Source organism: Podarcis cretensis (genome assembly GCF_951804945.1).
Source record: "Podarcis cretensis genome assembly, chromosome: 2".
NCBI lineage: Eukaryota > Metazoa > Chordata > Lepidosauria > Squamata > Lacertidae > Podarcis > Podarcis cretensis.
In genome coordinates this window covers 83300739-83324258 of record NC_137171.1, presented here as the reverse complement: position 1 = coordinate 83324258, position 23520 = coordinate 83300739, and the positions used below count along the sequence as shown (strand labels likewise).

General features: G+C 48.2%; 1 protein-coding gene across 3 annotated transcripts; it reads left to right on the top strand.

The window, feature by feature from the left end:
* Positions 1-1678: 1678 nt before the first annotated feature.
* Positions 1679-22965, top strand: WNT5A (Wnt family member 5A). 3 transcript variants are annotated; one of them, XM_079965238.1, is made up of 5 exons: positions 1679-1705; positions 8500-8627; positions 9778-10043; positions 14363-14655; positions 19531-22965. In XM_079965238.1, exons 2-5 carry the CDS (start codon positions 8506-8508, stop codon positions 19987-19989), a joined length of 1140 nt encoding a protein of 379 aa, XP_079821364.1. In that variant the 5' UTR covers positions 1679-1705; positions 8500-8505; the 3' UTR covers positions 19990-22965. The 3 variants fall into 3 exon arrangements, 2 of the variants coding, with proteins under 2 accessions (XP_079821364.1, XP_079821363.1); XM_079965237.1 differs by lacking the exon at positions 1679-1705 and adding an exon at positions 2881-3098; XR_013835778.1 differs by lacking the exon at positions 1679-1705 and having other exon boundaries at positions 19531-22485; positions 22519-22965.
* Positions 22966-23520: the final 555 nt, after the last annotated feature.

Sequence of the window (23520 nt, the reverse complement as noted above, 5' to 3'; positions counted from 1 at the left end):
TACAGTAATGTGTTTGGACTGTAATACTATCTTTACTGAATTTCAACCACGGATTGCATATGCTGTAATACTACTTACCTCAAGTATCGATCCTATGAATCGTTTTGCTTGGTTTGTTTTTTTAACTTGCAGATGTACCTGGCGAATACCATGTATACTCAGATGGCGAGACTAAGGCTTTGTCTAGCGAATGAAATGGGGGCTATCTCTGTCGTCTACAGGGCCCCTATCCGGCAGAGACTCAGGCACGCTTCAGCCCACTGAAATTGTCAGTGTGGTTGACGTTGCATTGGACAGCGATATAGAATTAACCACGTTGATAACAGAAGCTTTATGGTTATTATGATTTCGATGGGACATACTACTATGTAAACGTACTTAAGATAGAGGTGAATAGATTATATGATGATCCTTATGGGCTGATCACCATTAATAGGGGCTTGAAGGACTGGAAATTGCCCCCACCATATTTAAGTAGGAAATTCTTCGGGGGGGGGGGGGGCTTTTCTGCAGGCAAAGAGAGTTTCTGGTGCCATTTCTTTAAATTGCCCCTTTGAAGGACATGTTCAAGATCGCTTCCTGTAGGTTACTCTTCGCCCCCTCACACTTTTTTTATTTTATAATAGTTACCTTGTACGGGTTTAGATGCCTTTCAGCAGAGATCAGATAAATAGCATTTGCTGACAGCAGCAACAGGAGCGGGGCAGCGCCCCCAGGTTTTGATCCTGGGTTGCCCAGGGGCCTCTGCTTCGCCACTGAGGTCACAGGATGCAGTAAATTGGTATAGATGGGCCTTTGGTCTGATCTGTGTTAACTGCTAGCAGCGCTCCTGTTCCGCTCACGGCAAAGTAGGGCTTTATACCAACCTTTCAAGACATGGACGTGGGTGACGTAGGGGTTCCGATTTGCACCACTATCCTTCCAAGGCAGTCACGTGAAACTTCTTCCCCTGCCCCTCGGATTTGGTGCAGGTCAAAGTTTTGTGAGTACTGTCTACCATTCGGCACTACCTTGTTCTTGAAGCCACCTTGGTCATCATAGCCGTTCCTTGGGGAGGAGAGAGCACTTCGCTCATGGCCAGAGGACCACTCTCCTTTTATTATTCCTTGATTTAGACGCGTCAAAGAAGCGATTCAGTTAAACTAGTTGCAAACTCATACAGGGAAATGCGGCAGGGAAAGACGGGACTCCACAGCGCCATCTGGTGTCACAGTGTTATATCGCATATACAACGCATATAAAACGATTTTTCTTTACCAAAGTGGCTGAGGACTTTCAGAGCTTCGTTGCCCAGTTGGCTAAACTTTAGAGCTGAGCCGACCAATTAAAACAAAACAAAAAACCCTCATAGCAAAGCCTTAGACCGGCCATACTCAGCCTGGTGCTCCGGCAAGATGTTGTTGCACTATAGTTTCCATCATCCCTACCTATTGGATCTTTTGCCGGGGGTTGGTGGCAATTGTAGAACAAAACATCTGGAGGGCTTTGGGTACAGTTGCCTTAGTCTGCAGCCACCCGCTCCTACATACCTACTTGGAAGTAAGGCCCCTTTTATTCCAATGAGACTAACTAAATATGCAGAAGTTCGCACCTGAGCTAAAGTGGGTGGTGCCCACATACGTCACCACGCAAAATAAATAAATAAATCAAAAGTTGTCTCCATGTTGTAGACTAGGATTAAGGGCGAGTCCTGGATCTGAAAACAGTAAGTGCTGGGTTCTTTATTTATTTACTACTAGTAGTAGCTATCTAATCCTTGGACCTCAAAACGTTGCAAAAACAAATCTAAAATCAAACACGGAATGATCAGAAAACTCGTAACCGCGATTAAAAAAAACGATTAAAAAATAAAAACCAGAAAATTAACAACAAGGGCAAGGGCAGGAGGGGATTTGTGCCACTGAGCCGAGTTTTCTAAATCGGCGGAGTCACTGCTGCTCGTGGGAGTGGTAACTATTCCTGTGTCAGTCTCGTGAATCTGAATTCCCAACTGATTTAGAAATAGAGAGAAAATTAACAAACGCTTTTCGGGGGTGGGGGGGGGGGCAAAGCAGCCACTCCGGATTCACTGCTGCGGATGGCGTCCGTGTCCCAATGGCGCCTTTTGCAAAAGCCTGGCGGCGGAGAAAACACGCTCGCCCGCGGCGCCGGGCACCCTCCTTTCCTCGCGCGGAGCATCCCCGCGTCCCTCCCGAGGCTGCCGCCTGAGGTGCTCCTTAGAACCTCGCTCTGGGCTGCCATAGGCCGGCGCGGGGCGCATGCGCGCCTCTCTCCAAGGGCTCCCTCTCGCCCGCTCTCTGCGCCTCCCCTCCCCTCCCGTTCTCTTCCCCCTTCGGACGCCGCCGCCGTCGCCGCCGCCGCAACTTTTCTTGCACTTCGGAGGAGCGGCGAGGGCAGAAGCGCGCCAGACGCCGGAGGGAAGGCGAACGCCGGGAGCGACTCTGCGCCGCGCGGCGGAGCATGTAGCCGCGGGGAGAAGGAAGGAAGGAAGTCGGTCGAGGGGAAGAGGCACCTTCGCGCCACCGCGGGCCATGGATTGGGGCAGCCGCCGCCGCCTCCCGCTTTGAAGCCCGGAGGAGCTCGCCTTGCGCCCCCCCCCGCCCCCCCGTCTTGTCTGGCTTGCAATGGAGGGACGCAGCCTGGGCACGGCTCGACAGCCCCGGGCGCCCCGTGGCAGCGGGTAGGCAGCAGGCGAGCGCCGGAGGGAGCCTGCAGGCGCGCTCCGGAGGCACCCAACCCGCTGCTGCAGCACCACCAGCACCACTACCTGGGCCGGTCTGAGTCCCAGAGCCGAGCGAGGAGCTGCCAGCCTGGGAGCCGGTCCCGTCCCCTCGCGACCGCGGATGGACCTTGCGAAGGAGGCGCCTCTGCTCCGTCGCTGGAGCGGCCCGGCCCGGCCCGGCGGAGATCCCTTGCCAGCCTTTCTCAGCCCCGGAGCGTACGGCGACGATTTGGGCTTCGCACCGCCTCGCTTGTGGATTACTTGGCTTCTAAGCTAGGCTCGCTTTGGCGGGTCTCTCTCTCCTCCTCGCCCGTCCGCCCCCGACCACCCCCCCATCCATCTTCGACGCTTTCTCCCTCCCGCAACAACAATGGAGGTGAGTAACACAACTTAGGAATGGGAAAGCGGGGCGGGGGCTCGAAATCCGCTGGGCTGCGGGAAGGAGGGGAGCGGGGTCCGAAGCGATGGCTGGATTTGCTCCAAATTTGCGATCGGGGGGAAATCGTCGAAAAAGAGAGAGAGAGCGCGCTTGAAAATTAGCTCCTTGGAGAGGGAGGGCGCGAGAAGGAGGCTGTGGCTTCGGATTTCTTACAAATATTTGGCTTAAGGTGAAACTGACGAGAGCAAAAGAATGAGAACATAGGCTTCCCTCTCTCTCTTCACCGCGTTCATTCAGGAGCCCCTCTTTGCGCGCGCTCCCCCGCCGGTCAGAACTCTCCAGTCTCGCAACAAACCTGTTGCTGCAAAATGCTCCGATTCTGCCCCACCCTTTCCATAACGCCCCCCCCCCCTGTCTTATTATTGCTTATTTCCTTGGAAAGCCCTTATCTGTTCTTTTCAGAACTTATTCCCAGCGCCTAAAGCTTCTCAGTCTAACCCACCCCCCGGGCCATCCGCCACCTCCAAGGCGGATCGAGGTTTATAGGACATCTCTTGCAGCTTTCTCCCGTGCGGACTTGTGTTGAAGAACCCGGGCATGGCAGACATGGAGGCCTGTACCTTTAAGAGAACTTGGCTCGTGGCCAGGGAAAAACCTGGCCGCGTTTCTTCTCCTCCTCCTCCACCTCAGTCCCTCAAATTTTGCTCTGTTTCTGCATATTGTCACTTTGCATCTGTAAAGCGTTCCGCTTGTGTTGGAAGGGGAGGACGGAAGGGGCTTTGCTTTGTCCCCCCTCCTTGCTCCCCCCTCCAAGCCTCGCTGTCCCTTTGATGCTCCACATTGAGGAGGTTGTGTGTGTTTGTTTTTAATTGTCAGTTGTATGCTAAATTAGTTACAGTCACGAGGTCACCGGGAGTTCAGTTTCACCCAGAAACTAATCTTTTTGAGGGATGGCGGGGGGGCGGAGGAGAGGAGAAGGAGAGATCCAGGGAGATCTTGAACGAAAGTCCCGGGATATCATTTAATATGGAAGAACAGGGGTGCGAGGAGAAAAGGCAACCTTTTCCCTCCCCTCTTCCACCTCCCGGAGTTTTAGTATATGAGTAGCTTTCCTTGTTTAAAAACTGCAGCCCATAAAACCTTGGAATGCTTCGCCCGCTTTTCTTAGACAGCCCCCCTTCTTTTCCAAAGCCCCCTCCCCTCCAGGGCAAGGTGGTGGGCTCGCTCTTGGCCCTGCAAAGCCGTCCAGCCGGCCCGCCTCGGCAATTGTTCCTGCGTTTTACAACCCACCCGAGCCCAGGGGGCTCGCAGTCTGCATGCCTACTTACTCAAGGTAGAGCTAGCATTAAAACAGCGGCCATAAAACCAGATGCCCTAACAGGCTTTCCAGACCTCCTGTGCTCTTTTTTTCTTTTTTAATGGGGGGGGGTGGAGAGAGAGAGACAAGCAAGTTAGGATCGCAGGCGGGCGAGCCCTTCTGGCTGCTCTTGGGGAGGGATGATTGCACCCCCGAAAAATAAAACGTTTTGAAATAGCTAATTTCCCCCACCAAAAACAATGGGCTGCTCTGTCCGGGGGCTGCCTTCGAACGCGAAGTTTAAATGGCCCGGTCCTAATGGACTCTTCGGCGGCTTGTTTCCAGTGTTCGCCGGGCACTTCAAAAAACGGTTCCGGGAGACTTGGTGGCGCTGCACACCACCGGGCCTTTCTTTTTGGCGCCCTCCGAAGGGGGTCTCCGCCTCCGAGCTCTTTCTCCGTTCTGGATCAGGCTGAACGGAATAACCCCAAGAAATGGTGAAGTATTACTTCTAACAAAAAGAGAGGGCGAAACGCGGAGAGAGGCACCATCCCTCTTTCTCTGGCCCCCTAGTGTAGCGTCCCGGGGCTTCGTTTGACGGCTTCGGCTGCCCTCTATTGGGGGCGGCGGAGAACGGCTTCCGCGTCCAACTAGGCTCTCTCGCCTTTAAAACAAAGCCGGCTCCGCCATAAACCAGTTTTTAAATATTAGATCTATAGCTGGATCTGTGCGCAGAAGATCGCTCAGATGCAGCTATACTTGCGTTAATCCTCCGAGCCTAATATTTGGACTCGGCGCGCGGAGTTTGAATGGAAACTCCTCGCGAAGAATCTCCTTGCGCCCCAGGATTCCGAAGTCAAGGCCTGCCAGTGTCACGATCACAGCCGAAGATGGGTTTGTGTGTGGCAGAGATGGGTATTCTCATTCGGATATACTGTATATATTTTCTTTAAGTCCCCATCTGTGGATGACTTTTGGAGAGTCTGCCCCTGCTATCCCGCGCGCCCACACCCCCTTGGCAATCCCCCCTAGCACTGCGCGTCCTTGGACCCCCCCCGTCGTGACTCCTCCAGCATCTTTGCGTGAGGCGTTCCCTTGCGACGGACAGGCTTGCATCTCCGGCGGCGCGCTGCCCTCGTCGGGAAGAAAGTGGTAGAGCTCCGAGGCTGGGACCGCGAAGTTGCCGTCTTGTTCGCACAGCGCTTTGAGAGAGGCGCAAGGCGCCCGACGGGCGGTGCCGACTTAGTCCATCGCTCATTCAACAGTCCCATAAGACAGGCGGAAAAACCGAGGGGATCGGGCCACACAGGGAGCCAGTGGCAAAAAGGCGGGGCGGGGACGTCGAACCTCTTATGTGCACATCGGCCGAAACACACACATTGGCTTCTCCCTATAGCTGGGGATTTATTCCCTTCTGTTATTTGCACACGCACATGAGCTTTGCATCCCCCCGACGGCTGCGGGGGCTTTCTGTTCCTCTCCAGCCTCGCCTTCTCTGCTCCCTCCCCGTCCCCAATTTGCTGGAGCGTGGCCGGCTTTATGGGGCATGAACTCTCCACATTCCTTCAAGGCGCTTCAGACTGCCGGGGAAATAAATCGGGCGCCGTCAGCGGCCCGTCACTAGACGCGCAACCCCCTCCGGCCTGTTCCCCCAAATTCCTGTAGCCTTGTGTCATGCTTTGCTGGGGAGGAAGGCCGCTCCGCGGGGCTACGTTGGCCCTTGGCTTTCTCCCGAGGTACGGTAGGAGCTCCTTGGTTGATAAGGTGATTTATATATGTAGATCTGTAGTAAGGGGAATCGGGCTGTGGGTGGACGAGGCCCTCTGGACGCAGCAAGTCCAGGCCTGCCTCGGCGCGAGACGGCAAGCGCGGGGACCCGGCGATAGGCCGGGCAGGGCCAAGTTTCCTCGCTCGGGCCCTTCCGGCGCCAGAGCCGCCTTCCTCGTGGCGCGATCGCTTGGCTCTAAGGCGCAAGGGAGTCCACCGGTGGCAACGCACCGGCCTTGGAGCCTGGGGGAGCCGCTCCGCCACCGGCGAGCCTCCGAAAAGCCCCCTCGTTTCCGCGATCCGATGTACTCTACAAGGCCCTTCTTGGAACCCAGCCCACTGAAGCGAGAGGCGCCCACCGCTCTCCGCACCGATATCCGTCGAGCCCGCGAAGCGCTCTGACCAATATTAAGCCCCCTGGAATAACGGCGTCCGACGTACTAAGGCAAGACCGGAGTTAGAGGGGAACGGCGACGCGGTCTGGACGGGTTTGTCAATCGGATTAGGTGGAATGCGCCTACTTGAAAGGCCAAACTAGCGCGTGAGCCTGGAGCGGAGACCAAGTAGCTTCTCTTTGCTCGCATTATTAGGGCGTCATCCTGTCCCTTATCGGATTCTTGTAATCGGGCCAATAAAAATCCAGCCATGGGAGCCTTATGCGCGCGTTATTTACTTGGGAGTAAACTCCACCGAAGCCGCCGGGGCTTCATTTCTCTGTTGTTATACGCTTGGACGGCTACTGCTTTTCTGGAATGAGCTGTCCCTGGCTCTACGCTTCTTTTTACACCGACTTGAATGGCACACTTCACGCGGATCGAGTCCTTTATATCTTGCGTGCAAAAGTCCCGGTTGCTGTCCAAAGTGGCGCTTGGAGCGCTGAGGGCCACAGATCTACACCCCACCCGCCGCATTTTTTGCTCTTGTGACACTCACTCTCGAGTAGCCCCGTTCAGTTCACACACACACACACACAAACTCGGATCGGTTGGCTCCAGAGGACGATTTCGAGGTGCGACATTCCAGACTCTGGAATGCCTCACGTAACATTAAACGGGCGGGGCGGGACAGGTTACCAGAGTGCGGCCGCCAGATAGAACTTCGGGCTGCAAATTCTTCTCCGTAGTCCTTTTTAAAGCAAGAACAAGGGTTTGCTCCCAGTTCATCAAAGGGAGCAATCATTCTTCTTCCCCTGTGAAAAAGAGCTGGTTTCCTTTTACTCCATTTGCCCGGATAATTGGGAAGGGAACAAGCAGCCCCCTATCGCCATTTGGCAGTACATGGAAGGGTTTCCTATACCCTTTCGCCTTCGTTCCCCCACTGTAACCAGAAATCGGCTGCGCGGAGGAGGGGGTGGGAAGAGAGGAGTCGAACTGCGGGGGGGGGGCTAACTCTCCCCAGGTCCCTGCCCGAGGCTGGAGGAGCTTCCAATATGGATGGTCCCAGGGGTCCAGGTCACTGTCCTCTTATTGCCCCCTCGCCCAGAAGAGAGAGATCTGCGCTCCTCGGCTGCTTCCAACTGCGGCGCGCTTCGGCGGACGCGTTTCCCCGCCGCGCGCCTTGTTGCCCCTCCCTCCATACGGCTCTGTCTTAACTTATCCAGATAGCCCAGTGAGGAGCGGGATGGGGGGTGGGGGGCACTGTCGGTCTCTGCGGGGTTTTGGTTCGTGTCAGAGCCCTAGGTCTTGCTGTCTGTGATCGGGGGGGAGGAGGCGGGACGGGATGAGACGGGGGATTTTATGCGCGGACGTTGGGGAGGAGCGATGGCCGGCGGCGAAAAACGTGCTTTGCAAACACCTTCCTGAGCAAGATCCGTTTTGACGATTCTCGTCTGGAAGCGGCTCCTATAATTAAAAAGGAGGAGGCGCGCGTCGTTCTAATCCGAAGCCGAGCGCCGCGGCTGGGACGTGGGTGCTGTTGTCCTCCCTCCCCGTCGACTGACCGTCGCTCTCCACTTGTTGCGCGCTCCGCGTCTGAGCAGCAAAGCGCGGAAGGGGCTGGCAACGGCCTGCTTTTTCTTTCCGGAGGTGGATGGTGTGTGTGTATGTATGTACTTGTGTGTGTCCATAAAACTGGGGGCTGGGCGCCGCTGCTACTCAGCTTTTTCCTCCTCCTTATCGAGACTGCTTTGGGATTCACTCAAAAGCCGAGCCTTCGCGGCGAGGCGGGTGAATGAACTTGGAGCAGACACTGGCTTGGCCACTGCACAAGTCCCTGGCTGAGGCGCAGAAGGACCGCCGCCTCTCCCAGACCCCCGGGGGGCTGCGCTTTGTTCCCTGTGAGATGGTCTGGTCCAGGCCATAAAAGCTTCTTGCTCTCTTCTTCCCTCCCCTGCAGAAGTCCATGGGAACCTTAGTCCAAGGTGGAGCTCTGTGGACAGAGGCAATGACTTCTAAGTACCTCTTTCTGAGTCTGGCCATCTTCTCTTCACTTATCCAAGTTGTGATAGAAGCCAGCTCTTGGTGGTAAGCTTTTTAATATTTTCATCATCTGTACAAATTAATTAATCCCCCTCCCTTTAAAAAAAAACCCATCCAATAAGGTGGAGGAGGCCTAGTTTGCTCCTGGGAAAATAAAAACTATGAACACCCTGAATCGATTTTTCCTATTCTTTTAGGAGGGATGGAGGGGAAAGGATAGGCAGTCTGCATTTATGTAGTCATTCAAATCCTGGTTTGGAATAAGTAGTACTCTAGAAACTAAATTAAATGTAAAATTGTAATCGGGAATGTCCTCCTGGCTTTCTAGACATTTCTGTGCAGAAGTGAGCCGCATATTTTTGAGTCCTGTGTGTTTAGGGTCTTGCTGGTTTCAGCTCAAAAGAATTGTGCAAATGAGGCTGTGAAACCCTAGGCACACTTACTGGGGAGTAAGCTCCATTTTTCTGAATAGAATTTGCTTCTGAGTAAATATTCACGCAGAGAGCTGAGATTAAATTTATCCCTTTGAAAACAGGCACTCATGTTGAGGTCTTTAAGACATTGGGTGAATAAGGCATTTGGTGACAGGATTCACTTGTGTGCCAATTCTTGATTGTGAATTTTTAAATAATGGCATGAGGGGAGGGAGGGCCTCGAAATCCCATTTAATTTATCTGGCCTGCATTACATACTTTATGGATCATGAGACCGAACTTTTGGATGGTAACAATTCTCTTGCTACAGAAGATTCTCTAGTGTCTGATAGTTATTTTTCTTTTTTAAAAAAGATTGACATGGCATGTTAGAGAATGAAGCGTGTTCTGGGAGCATCTTGGATTTTGTTTCCAGGTTTGAAAAAAGAAAAAAAATCCATAGGGATGGATAGTGTGAAATTTGAAGCCTAGGAGGGGAGACAGCCTAAGAGGGGGGCAACCATCATATTTAGATAGCTGCATAATTCAGTGTCTGTCTCAATAAATTCATGCATGTGGTTTACTTTAGCTTTCCAACCATTGAACGAAGCTGAAGACACAAACCCAGCACCTTTCCCACATTTTGGCCGGCGTCCCCAGCAGACCAAATGGAACAAGCAAATTTGTTTCAGGGCTGGGTTCCATGTCTGTGGAATCCACGCAGCATGTGCATTCAGCTGCTGTTCTTGAGCTTATTGCTGCAACCCTTTGTCTTTTCACAGGTCTCTGGGTATGAACCACATGAACCCCATGAACCCCGTTCAGATGCCGGAGGTGTACATCATTGGAGCCCAGCCCCTTTGCAGCCAACTGGCCGGGCTCTCCCAAGGACAAAAGAAACTCTGCCACTTGTACCAGGACCACATGCAGTACATCGGAGAGGGTGCCAAGACGGGGATCAAGGAATGCCAGTATCAGTTCCGCCACAGAAGATGGAATTGTAGCACTGTGGATAACAACTCTGTTTTTGGCAGAGTCATGCAGATAGGTAGGAAGGGCCTGGGAGTTGTGTGTGCTGGATTCACGTCATGGTGTGTGTGTGCTAGGAAAACCTGCCAGGTTCTTTATGCGCCATTGAAACCTGTCAAGAAGGAGAAAGCTAAATGGCCTTTAGCCAAGAGATCCTTCCTGTGAAGCTAGAAGCACATGGGGACCACTGGTGGTATGGAACAGGAAGAGTAGCATTGCCATTCTCACCTTGTCCTGATGCAGATTAAAATTAAGCCAGATCTAAATTTAAAGGAGGAAGCATGAAAACAAGTCGTTTCCAGCCAGAACAGGGTCATTTCTATGTCTGGGATTCCAAAGCTGTGTGACAATTGAATTGGACTCCGGATTAACCACACGCCAGCTTTTTGTCATGCCATAATTTTTATGTTTAGTCCATTTCCCCTTCACAGCCCAATTCTGTGTGTGTTTGGAAGCAAGCCCCCAAAGTGCTCAGTGTGGCTTACTCCCTAGTTAAGTGTGCTTTAAGACTGCAGCCTTTCCCCCCCCCCCAGCAAAATAATTTTTGTTTCAAGGGGATTTCAATTTAGAAATGAAAGATGTTGGCACTCACAGTCAACGTGCTTTCATTGAGGCTAAGAACATAGGTAGGTGTTGCATGTGTTTAACCATAATTATTATGGTTAATTAAAAATGCTGTCTTGGAGCAATCTCCCGATCCCTGTATGCTGAGAGTGTAGCTTCTGCTAGTTGCTTTTGACAGGGCCCTTCTGCTGTAGAGCTCACATCAGCATAAATACTGCCCCTGCTTAAATTACAAGGGTTAAAAGGCAGCATCACTCTAATGACTGATGGGTTGCTCCCCCTCCCCAACTAGAATAATGGCATTTGTAGTATACATTCAAATCTATACATCTCTCTCCATGTCCCCTCCCCAGCCTCAAACGCACAACTTGTGTATACCAGCATCTCAGAATGCAGAGATCTAAATCTAATTTTAAATCCCGCTTTTTGAAATCGGATAGGGAAGGATTGGAATGACTTTAAAATTAGATTAAAGGTAACTTCATTTATGCATTGAGTAGGCTTCTGCATTGCTTGCAGGGATGCTGTTAAGTCACATTTACCCTAGAAGTTAATTTTATGTAAAAATAAGCTTTACAAAATCTCAGATTAAACATTTTCCATGCCTCCCCCCCTCCAAAAAAAGGAACTAAGTGGAAACACTTGTTTATTGAAGACTTAAGTTTTCTCCTGCAGCTTTGCATTACAGATGCTGTAGAACTGAGAGCTTTAGAATAACTGGTCAGATTATCACTGCCCCATACCGAAAAACAAATAAAAACAGTACAGCAAAAGCCTGAAAGTACTGAAACCTTAAGCGTTTGTATACCTGGTCAGGTATGTTCCAGCCTTGAAGACTCATGTCTAAGTTGCCATGGTCTCTTTTTGCAGACTTTGCATCTACAAGTCCTGGAATGGGTCCCCATTGCTTCCAGGTCTGTTTCTTCTCCACAAGACATCTGCATGTATTTATTTTTATTTAGTAGGGTAATTGGCCACTTAGATTAACTGAAAATAGAAGTGAGTGTAATGTGTGCATTGAGCTGTTAAAGATCCTGAAAAGTGTATTCATTGAGAACAAGTATGTGCTCTCATTGCATAGTTGGGTCTAGTTTCCTCGAATAAACTATTGGATTGGTTGCTGTTTCTCTTGAATGGGGGACAAGATCTCAGCTTCGGTGCCCTGCTTCTTGCATAGACATGGCTCAGCCTTACAGGGCTATAAATCCACTTACAGTGTGCAGTTAGGACAAAAGATTGTGCCAGTTTGGGCTCTCTGCCTGGATCTGTATGTTTCTCTATGATGTCTTTGCTGATTGACCTGAAAGAATTATGAGCTGATAGTGGTTTGATGTAGCACACTAAAAATCCTGGAAGTTTATATAACATTTCAGACTGCTGTTGGACCAAATTTAAGTCAATAGCAAAACTCTAGCTAAATTCAATATATCCTGCAATATGTTCAGATTGCAAATGAGCCATCACTATGGTACCAAAATGTTGACTTGCTCTCTGTGTAACTGCTCCCAAGGGTTGATCATCTAAACCTGATTCGCAAAAGCCTTGGCGTTCACTTCAGTGTGATGTGAATCAGATCACCACAATATTGCTGGCTCAAATAAAATATGCTGTTTCCTTGCTTCTGAAAGAGCCTGGAAAATTGGTTGCATAATATTGGGAAAATGTCTCTCTGTGTTGTTATTGTTTTCCTCCCTGGAAGGAGAAAGTAATAAACTGCAACAAATTCAATTAATAACTTTTTAAAAAATGTCTATGACTAGACATTTAACTGCGCTGGCAATAGTAGTGGAATCTCGGCTTCAAGTTGAGAATGCTGTTCAAAGGAAATATAGCTTTGCGCCTTATCATATGTTTGTATAAGTTCTTGCAGCTTGATGCAAAAAACCCAAAACCAAAACCCCAAGGCAGTGTCCTCCCTTGCACAGTTGGGCAGCTTAAATCCCATTGACGGCGATGGCATTTCAACCATCAAACTGAGCCGGATTACAGCCTAAATTCCCTTTCGAGATGTGTAAGCGAATCACTTGTTTTCTCTGCAGCCCCTTTCTGTCAAAATAGTATAAAAGTAGGGAGGGCTTTTTTCTTTTTCTTCTTCTTTTTTTAAATAGACATCAGCAGTTTACATGGGAGAATGCAAGAAAGCTTTAGATAATAATAATAAAGGAATCGTGTTCGTGCCTAGCAGAGAGCGAGGAGCTTCTAAACAAACCAGCCCTCTGCTGGCAACAGGACTTCGAATACTGTCAAAGTTGATGAGACTTGCTTTAAACAGGCTCCTACCGTCTGAAGCTGAAGCCTACAGAAAACAGTTTCATGGCACAGGGCTGCTTGCTCAAACTGCTTCCCCCTCCCCTGCAAATTTCTTCCATCTGTTTTCTTTCTCTCTTCGGCGTATTTCGATCTCTACCTTTTTGCCCCTGTCCAGACTTGAAAGGGTTCTTTTCAAAACATGGTTGTGGAGAAGAACCTAGGCGTGGCATATCCCCCAAAATGATAGTGAGATGTGAGCTCTATCTGTGGAAGGGGACCAATTAGGCAGAGCTCCTATGAGCTTTGCTGTGAATGACACTAGAATAAATACTACAGGGTGCTTTCAGTGTTCTGCTATGTCTGTTAAAATCGAGTCCAGCTTATAAAATTGCGACCAAGTTATCCAAAAGCAGGAAGGTGCCCTCAAACAGAAAATGCCTCAGTTACAATGGTTGGGTGCTTTGGTGTGTGCCTTCATCAGTCTGTTCCGTTTGTTTAAAATGTTTGATTTTCCAGTGATTCCGAACTTCCTCAAATAGAAAAAATATATATCTGCGAAAGTGCCTAAATAGCTAAAGGCTCCATTGAAGAATGGGCCTTTGAAATTTGGGTCCCATTCTTTGAGCTAGTGAAGTTCTTGAAATTGTTTTTGTGTAAAACAACAACAAACCCCAGACCTCTGGTTTCTTAGAAACATCAGCAGCACACAAGGCGAGCTTTACCACAGCTTTAAACTTTTTGGAGCTGTTACTGTGAGGACAGTGTTTGTTGCGAAGTATCTGCTGGGGAGGGGGGTACCCTTTTACCTTTCGTAGAGACCCTTAGCTACTCTTTTTGAAAGACTACAGAGAGCATGGTCTGGCTAAAATTGGGAGGAACTGAAAGGTGTGGCTTGTGGGCTTCATCAAGCTCCTACGTAGTGAGATATTTATAAATGAATTCTTTTCGGGGGGAAATTGGATTCAGGTAATATACCAACTAATGAATTTCCCCTCAGGATAATCAGTAATTAGCCGACTTGAGTGGAGCTTTCCATCACAGAAAACTTTCTCTCTTATGCTGCAATCCTGTGCACATTTGCTAGGGATAAAGTCCCATTTAACCAAATAGGACAAGCTCTGAACTTCAAGCCTTTAAACTTTGGCAATGAAGAAGAAAAATCCTAAGAAGACTTCTGACATTTTTTCTTTTACTTTACCAGAGCTGATGGCCAGACCTCAGGCTTCTCCAATATGTTTCCTTCTTTGTAGATAAATGAATAGATAATTCAAGATGCCTGAATTTCTTTCTAACCAGCATAGCAGACTCTAGGATTTTTATGCCACTATCCTGATATCTAATACCACCAGCCACAGTGGGAACACTTCATTCGTGTGCTGTTGTTTCCCTTTTCAAATGAACATCTGTCACGTCGGGAGTGGGGGAAGCTCAGAATTGAATGGCAGTTGATCTTCACCTGTATTAAATAAAATAAATGTATGTGATCCTGGTGTGTAACTCCGAGCCTCCTCTTTTTCCTTGCAGGCAGCCGGGAGACAGCCTTCACGTACGCAGTCAGTGCTGCCGGTGTGGTCAATGCCATGAGCCGGGCCTGCCGGGAGGGGGAGCTCTCTTCCTGTGGCTGCAGCCGGGCTGCTAGGCCGAAAGATTTACCTCGGGACTGGCTGTGGGGTGGCTGTGGGGACAACATTGACTATGGCTACCGCTTTGCCAAAGAGTTTGTGGATGCCCGCGAGCGAGAGAGGATCTACCAGAGAGGAACTTACGAAAGCTCCAGGATCTTGATGAATCTTCATAACAACGAAGCAGGGAGGAGAGTAAGTCTCACCCCCCTCAAACCGCCACCCCCTCCCCCAAAAATAATGTTTGTTCTTGCCTTTTCTTACTGTGATGCCAAACCGTTTGCGTTCCCAAGGCCCGTTTCAAATCTGTAACAATACCTGTTCCCAAACCTCTGTGTGTGGTGGGGTTTTTTTGGGTTAAAAGCAATTTTCTTTTGAATGAGTTTGAACAATGGGTGATCTCTGGAATATGTCTTGTTTAAATAAGAGAGATCTGTTATTTCCCTTTAGATCTGGAGGGGGAAAGGTTCCATTTAAATGCAACGAATGAGAGTGGGAGAAGGAAGCCTATCAGTAACTACTAGCTAGAATGGCTGTGCTCTGCCACCACAGTTGTGCTCGAATCCTGCTTGCTGATTTCCCCACAGGCTTCCAGTTGGCCACTGTGTGAACAGGATGCTGGACTAGATGGGCCACTGGCCTGATCCAGCAGGCTCTTCTCATATTCTTATGTATAAGCTCAGTGGCAATGACAAGGGCATGGGTTGATAGCCTTCCTTCAAATGGGCTAAATACGTACCCCCTTTCCACCTCCCTTCCAAGTTGTTCTAGTAAAATAGTGCAAGTCACAGTGAATTTTATGCAGAATAGAACTTTATTAGTTTATATTTCCAACCAATCCAGTTTTCTTTGGAGCGGGTGACCGAAGCGCCGTATTTTGCCGGAGTGAAATATTCTTGCAAGGGGGCTATTTTCACTCTTCCTTGTGAGGTTGTGAAAAAAAACACACCCACCCAACAACCAGCTTCTCTGTATTATTAGAAAACATGCTCTTCTGTGGTGGAAGTCAGTTTTTATGGCTTTTTTAATCTTTAAAATCTTTTAAACGAATGAGTGTAAACTTCATTTTTATTGCCCTGGAGTGGAAGGAGCCAAAGTCATTATTTTCCTAGAAGTGACGGTGCCAGGACTCGTCGGCTGGAGACTTTACACTTGTGTTTCAAGGTGAATTAGGATGAAGGATAATTGAAAATTAATAGCATTTAAATGTGAGAAGAAGGCATCTGAAAGCAATGGAAAGGCCAATTTGCTGCTAGGCAGGAGAAAAATGGCTTTTCACAGTTGCCCCTGTCGGCTTCGAGTGGTTCCCTGCTACCACCCCCTTTGAGCTGCCTCCCTGCGATGGCATTTGGCAGAGGTTGAACTCTCCCTCCTCCATCTCCCGCCCCCCCAAAAAACTTTCTTTTAATGCTGGGTGGAAGTGGCATTCAGCATCCACCTAATGTGTCAGACCCCAGGATTTTTGGGGCTGTGTCAACACTGACTCATGTCTATTTATACAGGGTAAATTATCGAGGTCTCCTTGCCAAGGCTTTACAAAGAGGATATTGCGGTGTAGGCCTGTCCCCCACCCAGAGGTGTTTTGGGGTTTTCTCTCTTGGACGGAGCGGCTCAGCTGCATGCGGAGAGATTGGTGTAGGAGGGAGCTGCCGAATCAGGAGTGGAAAATCTGCAGTGCGGGTGGTGTGCAGGGAGAGAGAAAATCTGATGCAAGTCTAGCAGCGGCAAGCCAGTCCACTGACTGGTCAGGTGGCATTGATTTTAGTTCTGCCGTCTTGTGTGTGGCTGAGGATTGGCGGCAGAGCATCTGTTTTGTGTGCAGAAGATCTTGGGTTCAATCCTCGGCATCTCCAGCTTGGGCTGGGAATGCCTCTGTCTGAAATGTCCAGCTAGTATGGACCTTGGATGGGGGACCTGTAGCCCTCTAGACATTAATGGACTCACAGCCAGCAGAGCTCAATGGCCAAGGATAATAGGAGCTGTAGTCCAGTAACATACACTAGAAGGAGCAACAAACTGACTTGGTAGGCAGCTTCCTGTGTTCAAGGGAAGAAGACCATAGCTTAGTGACATAAACCTGGCCCAACTGTTTCCCTCTCGGAATCTCCCCTCTCTAGCTGATCTCAGCCTGATGTAGCTCTTTAGCCAGGGAAACGACCACCAGTGAATGCACAGTATCTCCCATGCTTCTGCCTAATCCCACAAGCTAGGTGGCCATATTGGGTGCTTTTCGCTATCCATTTGAACAAATTTTGAAATGGACTTCTGATTATGGTTTGAAGCAGTGCCTGCTCCCATCTGACATGACATGGTTCTTGCGTTTTTAAGATGTGCTAGGGTGTTTGCAAGTGCATGGTTGCTAACTGGATGGCTGCTTCAGTAATGGCAGTGGGATGTGTTCGTGGGAGTCACTTGGCATTTGCCCCTTGAACATGACAGCCAGCAGTTCACCTCGATAGTTTTGAGGCAAACTAATAATTTGCAATACACACAGTTTGCTTGGTTTTCAATTTGGAACAAGCCATGGTTATTCTTATAAGTGAATATGTGTTTGAAAGAATTGGCTAGATGAGGTTAACAGGGAATGTGCGAACACCCAGCGAGTTCCAGTGGCCAAACCATTTCCCCTACTTTCTTTACAGTAATTGTAGATTTCAGTGGTTCTTGGAGTGGTCCATAACAATGGTGATGCTGCTGCTGATAATGATGATTTTATAATGACAACAGTTAAAATAATGTCAGTTAAGACAACAGTGCTTTTAAAGTGAGTAATTACAAAAACAAGGAAAACTAGCTTAAACAATAGAATGCTGTCAAAGCTCCATAATTTGGTGAAACAGAAAAGGCACAGTGAATAAATATGCTTTGATTCTTCTTCTTCTAAAGGAAGGGGAAGCAGTGTGCCAACTTGACCTCAAGGGGAAAAGAATTTGACAGCCATGGGGCCACCACTGAAAAGGCAAAACTATTTGAACTAGGCCTGTGTAGTATGCCGTAATAAATGACCTGATTTTTAGAAATAAAATCTTTATACTTGATACTGGCAGAAATGAGAGCAAGAACTTTCCGGCAAGAGAAGAATGCTCTGGTGCTGCATGGGCACAGGAGCTCTTATGTGTTCATGTGGTTTTCCTGCCCATTTGTTTTAGTCTGGGGAGAAGATTTGCATATGGACCAGGCAAGAATCCCCAATGCACACTGGAGAGGATATGAGATTTCGGTTCAGGGCATTATTCTTATTGCTCTGGCATTTGGAAATTTTCTTTAGCCAGGAAGGCCTAGGAGTCAAAAGGTCTATTCTCAGATTTGGTTGGGAGTTACAGATCGCAGCATTTTTGAATGGCCAGAAACTCACTCCTATTCCAGCCACCATTGCCTGCGCATGGCTTCCTTGCGCAGTTGTCACGGCCTGCTGCTACTGCTGCCTACCCTGGGTTGCCTTAACTGTTTTCCTTCCTGGTCCTGTATTCCGGAAAGCACCAGGTGGCTGGATCTAGGCATCCTTTTGGTTTCTGAGGTGTCTCTGATCTAGTGTAGCTCTGGAGCAATGGTGGGGGAACCCTTCTCTTCAGTCCTAGGGCCACATTCCCTTCTAGGCCACCCTCTGGGGGCCATATGCTAGGAGTGGGCAGGACCAGAGGCAAAAGGAAGTGGAGCAAGGAATGTAAATTGTACCTTTGTGCAGGCTAGATCCTACACACGCCCGCCTTCCACTGTCTATCCTCCATCGTCATCAGAGTTCAAGGACACATTCCAGCCAGGCAGAAACACTGCCAAGGGGGCATGACTTGGAGAGAGGGGTGTAGCCTGAGGAGAGTCCCAAGAACAAAAGAGAAATGGTGTGTGTGTGTGTGTGTGTGTGTGTGAGAGAGAGAGAGAGAGAGAGAGAGAGAGTGTCTCATTTGGCCCCAGGCCTGAGGTTCCCTACCCCTGCTCTGGGGCATTGTGAGAATTTAAAAGGGTGTCTAGATCCAGCCATGCAGTGCTTCACACAGGGCCCAGCGGCAGAAGAGAGCTCCCAGTTCCTTGCCATACTTGGCGCCAACCCTGCCAGGCAGTATAGATGCTTTAGGCACCACATGGAAATACTCCTCATAGCATCATTAGGGGACCAGTGCCAGGTGACGAGCTGCTCGCATGCATATCAGGGGTGATGTGAGGAGTTGCCCAAGAGACCCCTGATCCATGTAATTCAATGCTATTTGACTCCTGAGACCTTTTAATTTCCCGCCAGCATAGCGTGTGGCCTGCCACTGAGCTATTGTCCCCTCTCATCTCAGTGCCTGTCCAAGGGGCCAAGACAAAAACATCTGTAGAGATGTGGAGAAAATGACCCAATTCATGTGGTGAGCCACGGTATGCCAAACAGCTTTCCATGGAGTAATTTCAGCCTCCGTGTGGTGGCCACACCATTCCCCGGGAGCGTTAGGAAGACTGCAATATAATCAAGAGTCTTATATGACAACTGGTGCTTAATTTTTTTTGTTGTTGGCAATTTATTGTCCACTTTTCATTCTTGCCCCCATGGTTGGTGAAAGGCTTTCGGGAAATGACATGCTGCAAGTTGCACAGAGGGATGCGAGCCAGACTTGTTCCTGTCTGTTATGCACGTATGTGTGCTATGTATATATAAATATAATCTCCCCTTGGGTTATTTTTATTAGAAAGGTGAATAATAAGCCTATTAAACAAAGGAGGAGGCAGACAAACAAATTGACAGGGAAACGTGCCAGAAGTTCCTCTTTGTGTGTTGGACGCCCCCCACTTGCCACGCTGTGCCAGTTGACAGTTAAGAACAGGTGGGGCTTTTTGTGAAGGGAATGAATGAAAGTAAAGCCGTTTTTAATCATCCTTCACAATAAGGGCGGTGTGGTGTGTGTTTTTTTGAAGGATCCCAACAGGGCAGTTCAGAGGTGTGTCCTGGAAGAGTGACAGCGCAGTGAATGCAGTGCTGTCAAGGGGGAATGGATTCCCTGTTGCGAAGGCCATGCCTCCTGCGTGTTTGTGGCGGAGGGATATTTTGCCCCAGACTTGCACTGACCTTCTTCCTTCTTTCCAACTCCCACCCAGACGGTGTACAGCTTGGCGGATGTGGCCTGCAAGTGCCACGGGGTGTCCGGATCGTGCAGCTTGAAGACCTGCTGGCTGCAGCTGGCTGACTTCCGCAAGGTTGGCGACGCCTTGAAGGAGAAATACGACAGCGCGGCAGCCATGAAGCTCAACCCCCGGGGCAAGCTGGTGCAAGTGAACAGCCGCTTTAACGCGCCCACCATCCACGACCTGGTGTACATAGACCCCAGCCCCGATTACTGTGTGCGCAACGAGAGCACCGGCTCCTTGGGCACCCAGGGGCGCCTCTGCAACAAGACTTCGGAAGGCATGGACGGCTGCGAACTCATGTGCTGTGGCCGGGGCTACGACCAGTTCAAGACGGTGCAGACGGAGCGCTGCCACTGCAAGTTCCACTGGTGCTGCTACGTGAAATGCAAGAAGTGCACAGAGATTGTGGACCAGTTTGTCTGCAAATAGATGGGGATGGGTGGGAAGAGCTTTTTTCCGGTCTACCAGCAGAGGGCAGTAGGGAGGGGGGAGGTTGCCCCAAGAAGGTCTCCACTCTTATTTATAGAGTCCAGCGGGTGCTTTCCTTGTTTAGAGATTTTCTAAAAAATCTTCTTCAGCAAGAAGTGATTGGAAAGCTTGCTGCATCCAGCTCAGACTGTGCCTAGTTTTTTAAATGTTTTGTTTTGTTTTGTTTTGCAATAATGGGTGGGAGAACCTGAGAGAATATTTATTTTACAGGATTTGGAATTAAGAAAAGAAAAGATAGAGTAGTTCAAAGGGAAATCCAACCCATCCCCATATAGCCTCGTGGGACATAGTAACAAGTGCAGTAGATGAGGTATTCGCCTTACATGCTTTGGATCGGAGCATGACGGCTTGGTGACATACACATCTGTGCAAGGTATTTCTTCTGAGCTTTAGCAACCCAAAAGAAGCGAGACAGTCAGATACAGCATTGATCCGTATATCTGTAACCTGTAGCGTGAGCTCTCCTCAACGTGGCAACTTGAAGGTGTGGGTGGAAGCAGAATTTCCCAAAAGCCACAGTTGTGCTGCTAGGTAATATCTAAAGACCCATTGGCGCGACATGGCGTCCCCCCATTTAGGCGTGGGAATTCTGTGCAAATGCATTGTGGGGAATGACGCTAACCAGTAGTAGCCAGTGGGGTGGGGCCTCCTGACACCAGTATTGCTCAAGTTTGCCTGGATGGCACTGGAGTAGGGTGGTAGTGAGTTCAAAGCTGTAACAACCCATATCGGGAGCGTGGCTCTGTAGCTCTGCCCGCCTGCAGCAGCCATGATGGATGCCAGTTTTAGGGCAGGTGGACGTTGCAGTTCTCTCATCAGCACTGTTCCACAATGTACCGTCTTGCAGGTCTCCATTAGAAGGAAGAGGTATTCTGAATGGGCCAAGGAAAAAGAACCAACCAACCAATTCCTTCAAACAGCTAGCAAACCAGGAGGAAGAATATCTGACTTTGACTGCACAGCGCAGATCAAAGCAGAATTTGGAACGTTGCCACGTCAAGTAAAACATGCCTATCTCACATTATGCACATTTAGAAAAGCCTTTCTGCCTTACTTTATAAGAATATTGAAGAGCTATCTGTGGGATTTCCTAAGCACTGTGTGTGCCGGTTTGACTGTGCTGAAACTGCAGCTGCATTGTTTGTGCAGTCTGCAAAGTCCTTAAAAACAACAATAATAAATTCAAAACTAATTACGTATTTCTTTTTAAAGTGTTGTGCGTAGTCAGTTCCCTTTTTAAAAAATCAGTTGACTGATAGCATTGCGGAATTTGGGGAAATGCTGAGTTGATGATACGCCGCGTGGTACTTCTTTTTCTAAAGTGCTGTTACAATTCAAAGTGCTGTGTGGCAGCAACGCCTAAGTGATCATCCTGTGTCTTTTTCATTTTAATGCACAATGCTTTAGAAATATATTGCAGCTATGCACAAACTGCTCAAACTGTACTTGAGCAATTATATATGGGAAAACTATGGTCTGCTGGTGTCTGGTATCTCAAACCTTTTTTAAAAAATACAATCATATTATCAGGACAAACTACAAACTTATGATTTCTTTTTTTAAAAAGAAAAAAAGGAAAAAACCAATAGCAGAACAGTACAAAAGGCTTTCAATTTGCCAGGTCAGGTCAGTTTCTTCGTTTAGACTGAACATGTTATCTGCCCCCATCCTGATCCACATTTAAAATAGCACACACTAACAAAGTTGGGTTTTTTAAAAACAAAAGTCAGCTTGGGTGTTTTTGTTTTTTGCAGGCTTTCACAACACATGGGTGTTGAAGGGTAAGTCAATCACAAATTAATCAACACTTTTTCAAATTCCTCCCAGAACATAGTATCTTTCTGCTCAATTCAGTGAATGCTCCTGTATACCCTCTACTGTTGGTTATGTTTGGGGACTGTACATGCTTGATGCGTGAGTTTGCAATGATTTGGAGCAGACTTCCACAACCTACTGCCCTCCAAATGTTTGGGATGGCAACTCCCATCAGCCCCAGGGCCATTGGCAGTTGAAATTCCAAGCTTTTAGACTGTTGGTGCCAACACAGAGCTCCAATGCTTAAAAGTTTGCACTGGTTACCCCTATGCAACTGAGCTGAGTTCAAGGCCATTTAACTACTTGGGCTCAAGATACCCAGAGGACCACCTCATATTGTATATCCCTGTTTGATCACTAACCTATTAGTGGTCCCCCGTGGCTCAGGTGCTGAGAATGTGTCTTCTAGGAGACATGCTTTCAAAGTTGTACGTCCAACTGTGGAGTTTCCTCCCAGCTGAGATCAGACCTGTTGACCTCCTGGTCCCTTGGTGAAGACTTTTTCGAATTGCAGCAGGTGTTTTAAGTGAGGTGTTTGTGATCTTACTGTCAGTTGCAACTGATTTTGAGATGCGTGCTGTATCCCTCTTGTACACCGCTTAGAAATGAGGGTACTAAGCGGTATATAAATGGCTAAAAACCGGAGGGCAACAGGCTGGGGGAAGCTTGCTTAGAAGCGTTCTCTTTCTGCAACTGCGTCATTGCAAATAATGGAAATGAGAGACACAAATGCATCTTAACACAAACGGCCCATGTCAATTTTTTTAAAAAGGCAGCCTTAGCTCTTGCCTTTGCCACAACCCCAGTGCTGCCTTTTCATTCCTTGAAAGACCTCTGCTCTTCCCCTAAATCATCCTGTCCAATACATATAAGCAGATTGCAATGAATTCCAGGCTTCCATATTAGCATTACCATTTTAGAAGCTTTACTTTTTCAAAATTCTGTGAGCTGTCTCATTAATGCTATCAGGATTATCAGCTTTCCAAATGATGATTGCTCTTAATTTATTGTGCAAGGGTATATTTATCTTCCCTGGTTCCTGGTGTCTGCAAACCAATGTCAACTTAAAAATAAAATGAAATAAAGCACTAGTTCACTGAATATGTCACTTTTGGTTTTTATTATACAAAAACCATAATCCTTTTTCTAAAAAAAATATGTTGAATCACTTATTCTTTATAGCGACTCCTGTCTGCGAGAGCAGACAGGAGTCTAATGATCCTAGCTATTAAAATGCTATTTAATGTAAAATATTTCACTTGTGTTCTTCAGATATTATGTAAATCTACTATGTCCTCTTCTTTGTTCTGTACATTTAATGTACATATTTTCGTCTCGTGTGATTTGTATATTTCACTGGTTTTTTAAAAAAGGCTTATGCCGTAACGGAAAATAAAAAGGCTTATGCCGTAACTATAAAAATAAAATGTTGATTATATATTGGGAGATAGCTTTAATTCTTTTGGAAAGAGGGTTTTTATTTAAACAAGGTACAAAGCTGCTTTAAAGAAATACTTTGTGGTAAGATAGGCAAATGACAAACAAACTGAAGTTTAGAAAATGTGTAAAAAGGGTGTGGGGAACTAAAACTCCCATCAGCTCTAGAAAGCGTGGCCAGTGGCCAGGGGGAATGGGAGTTGTAGTTCCACAACATAT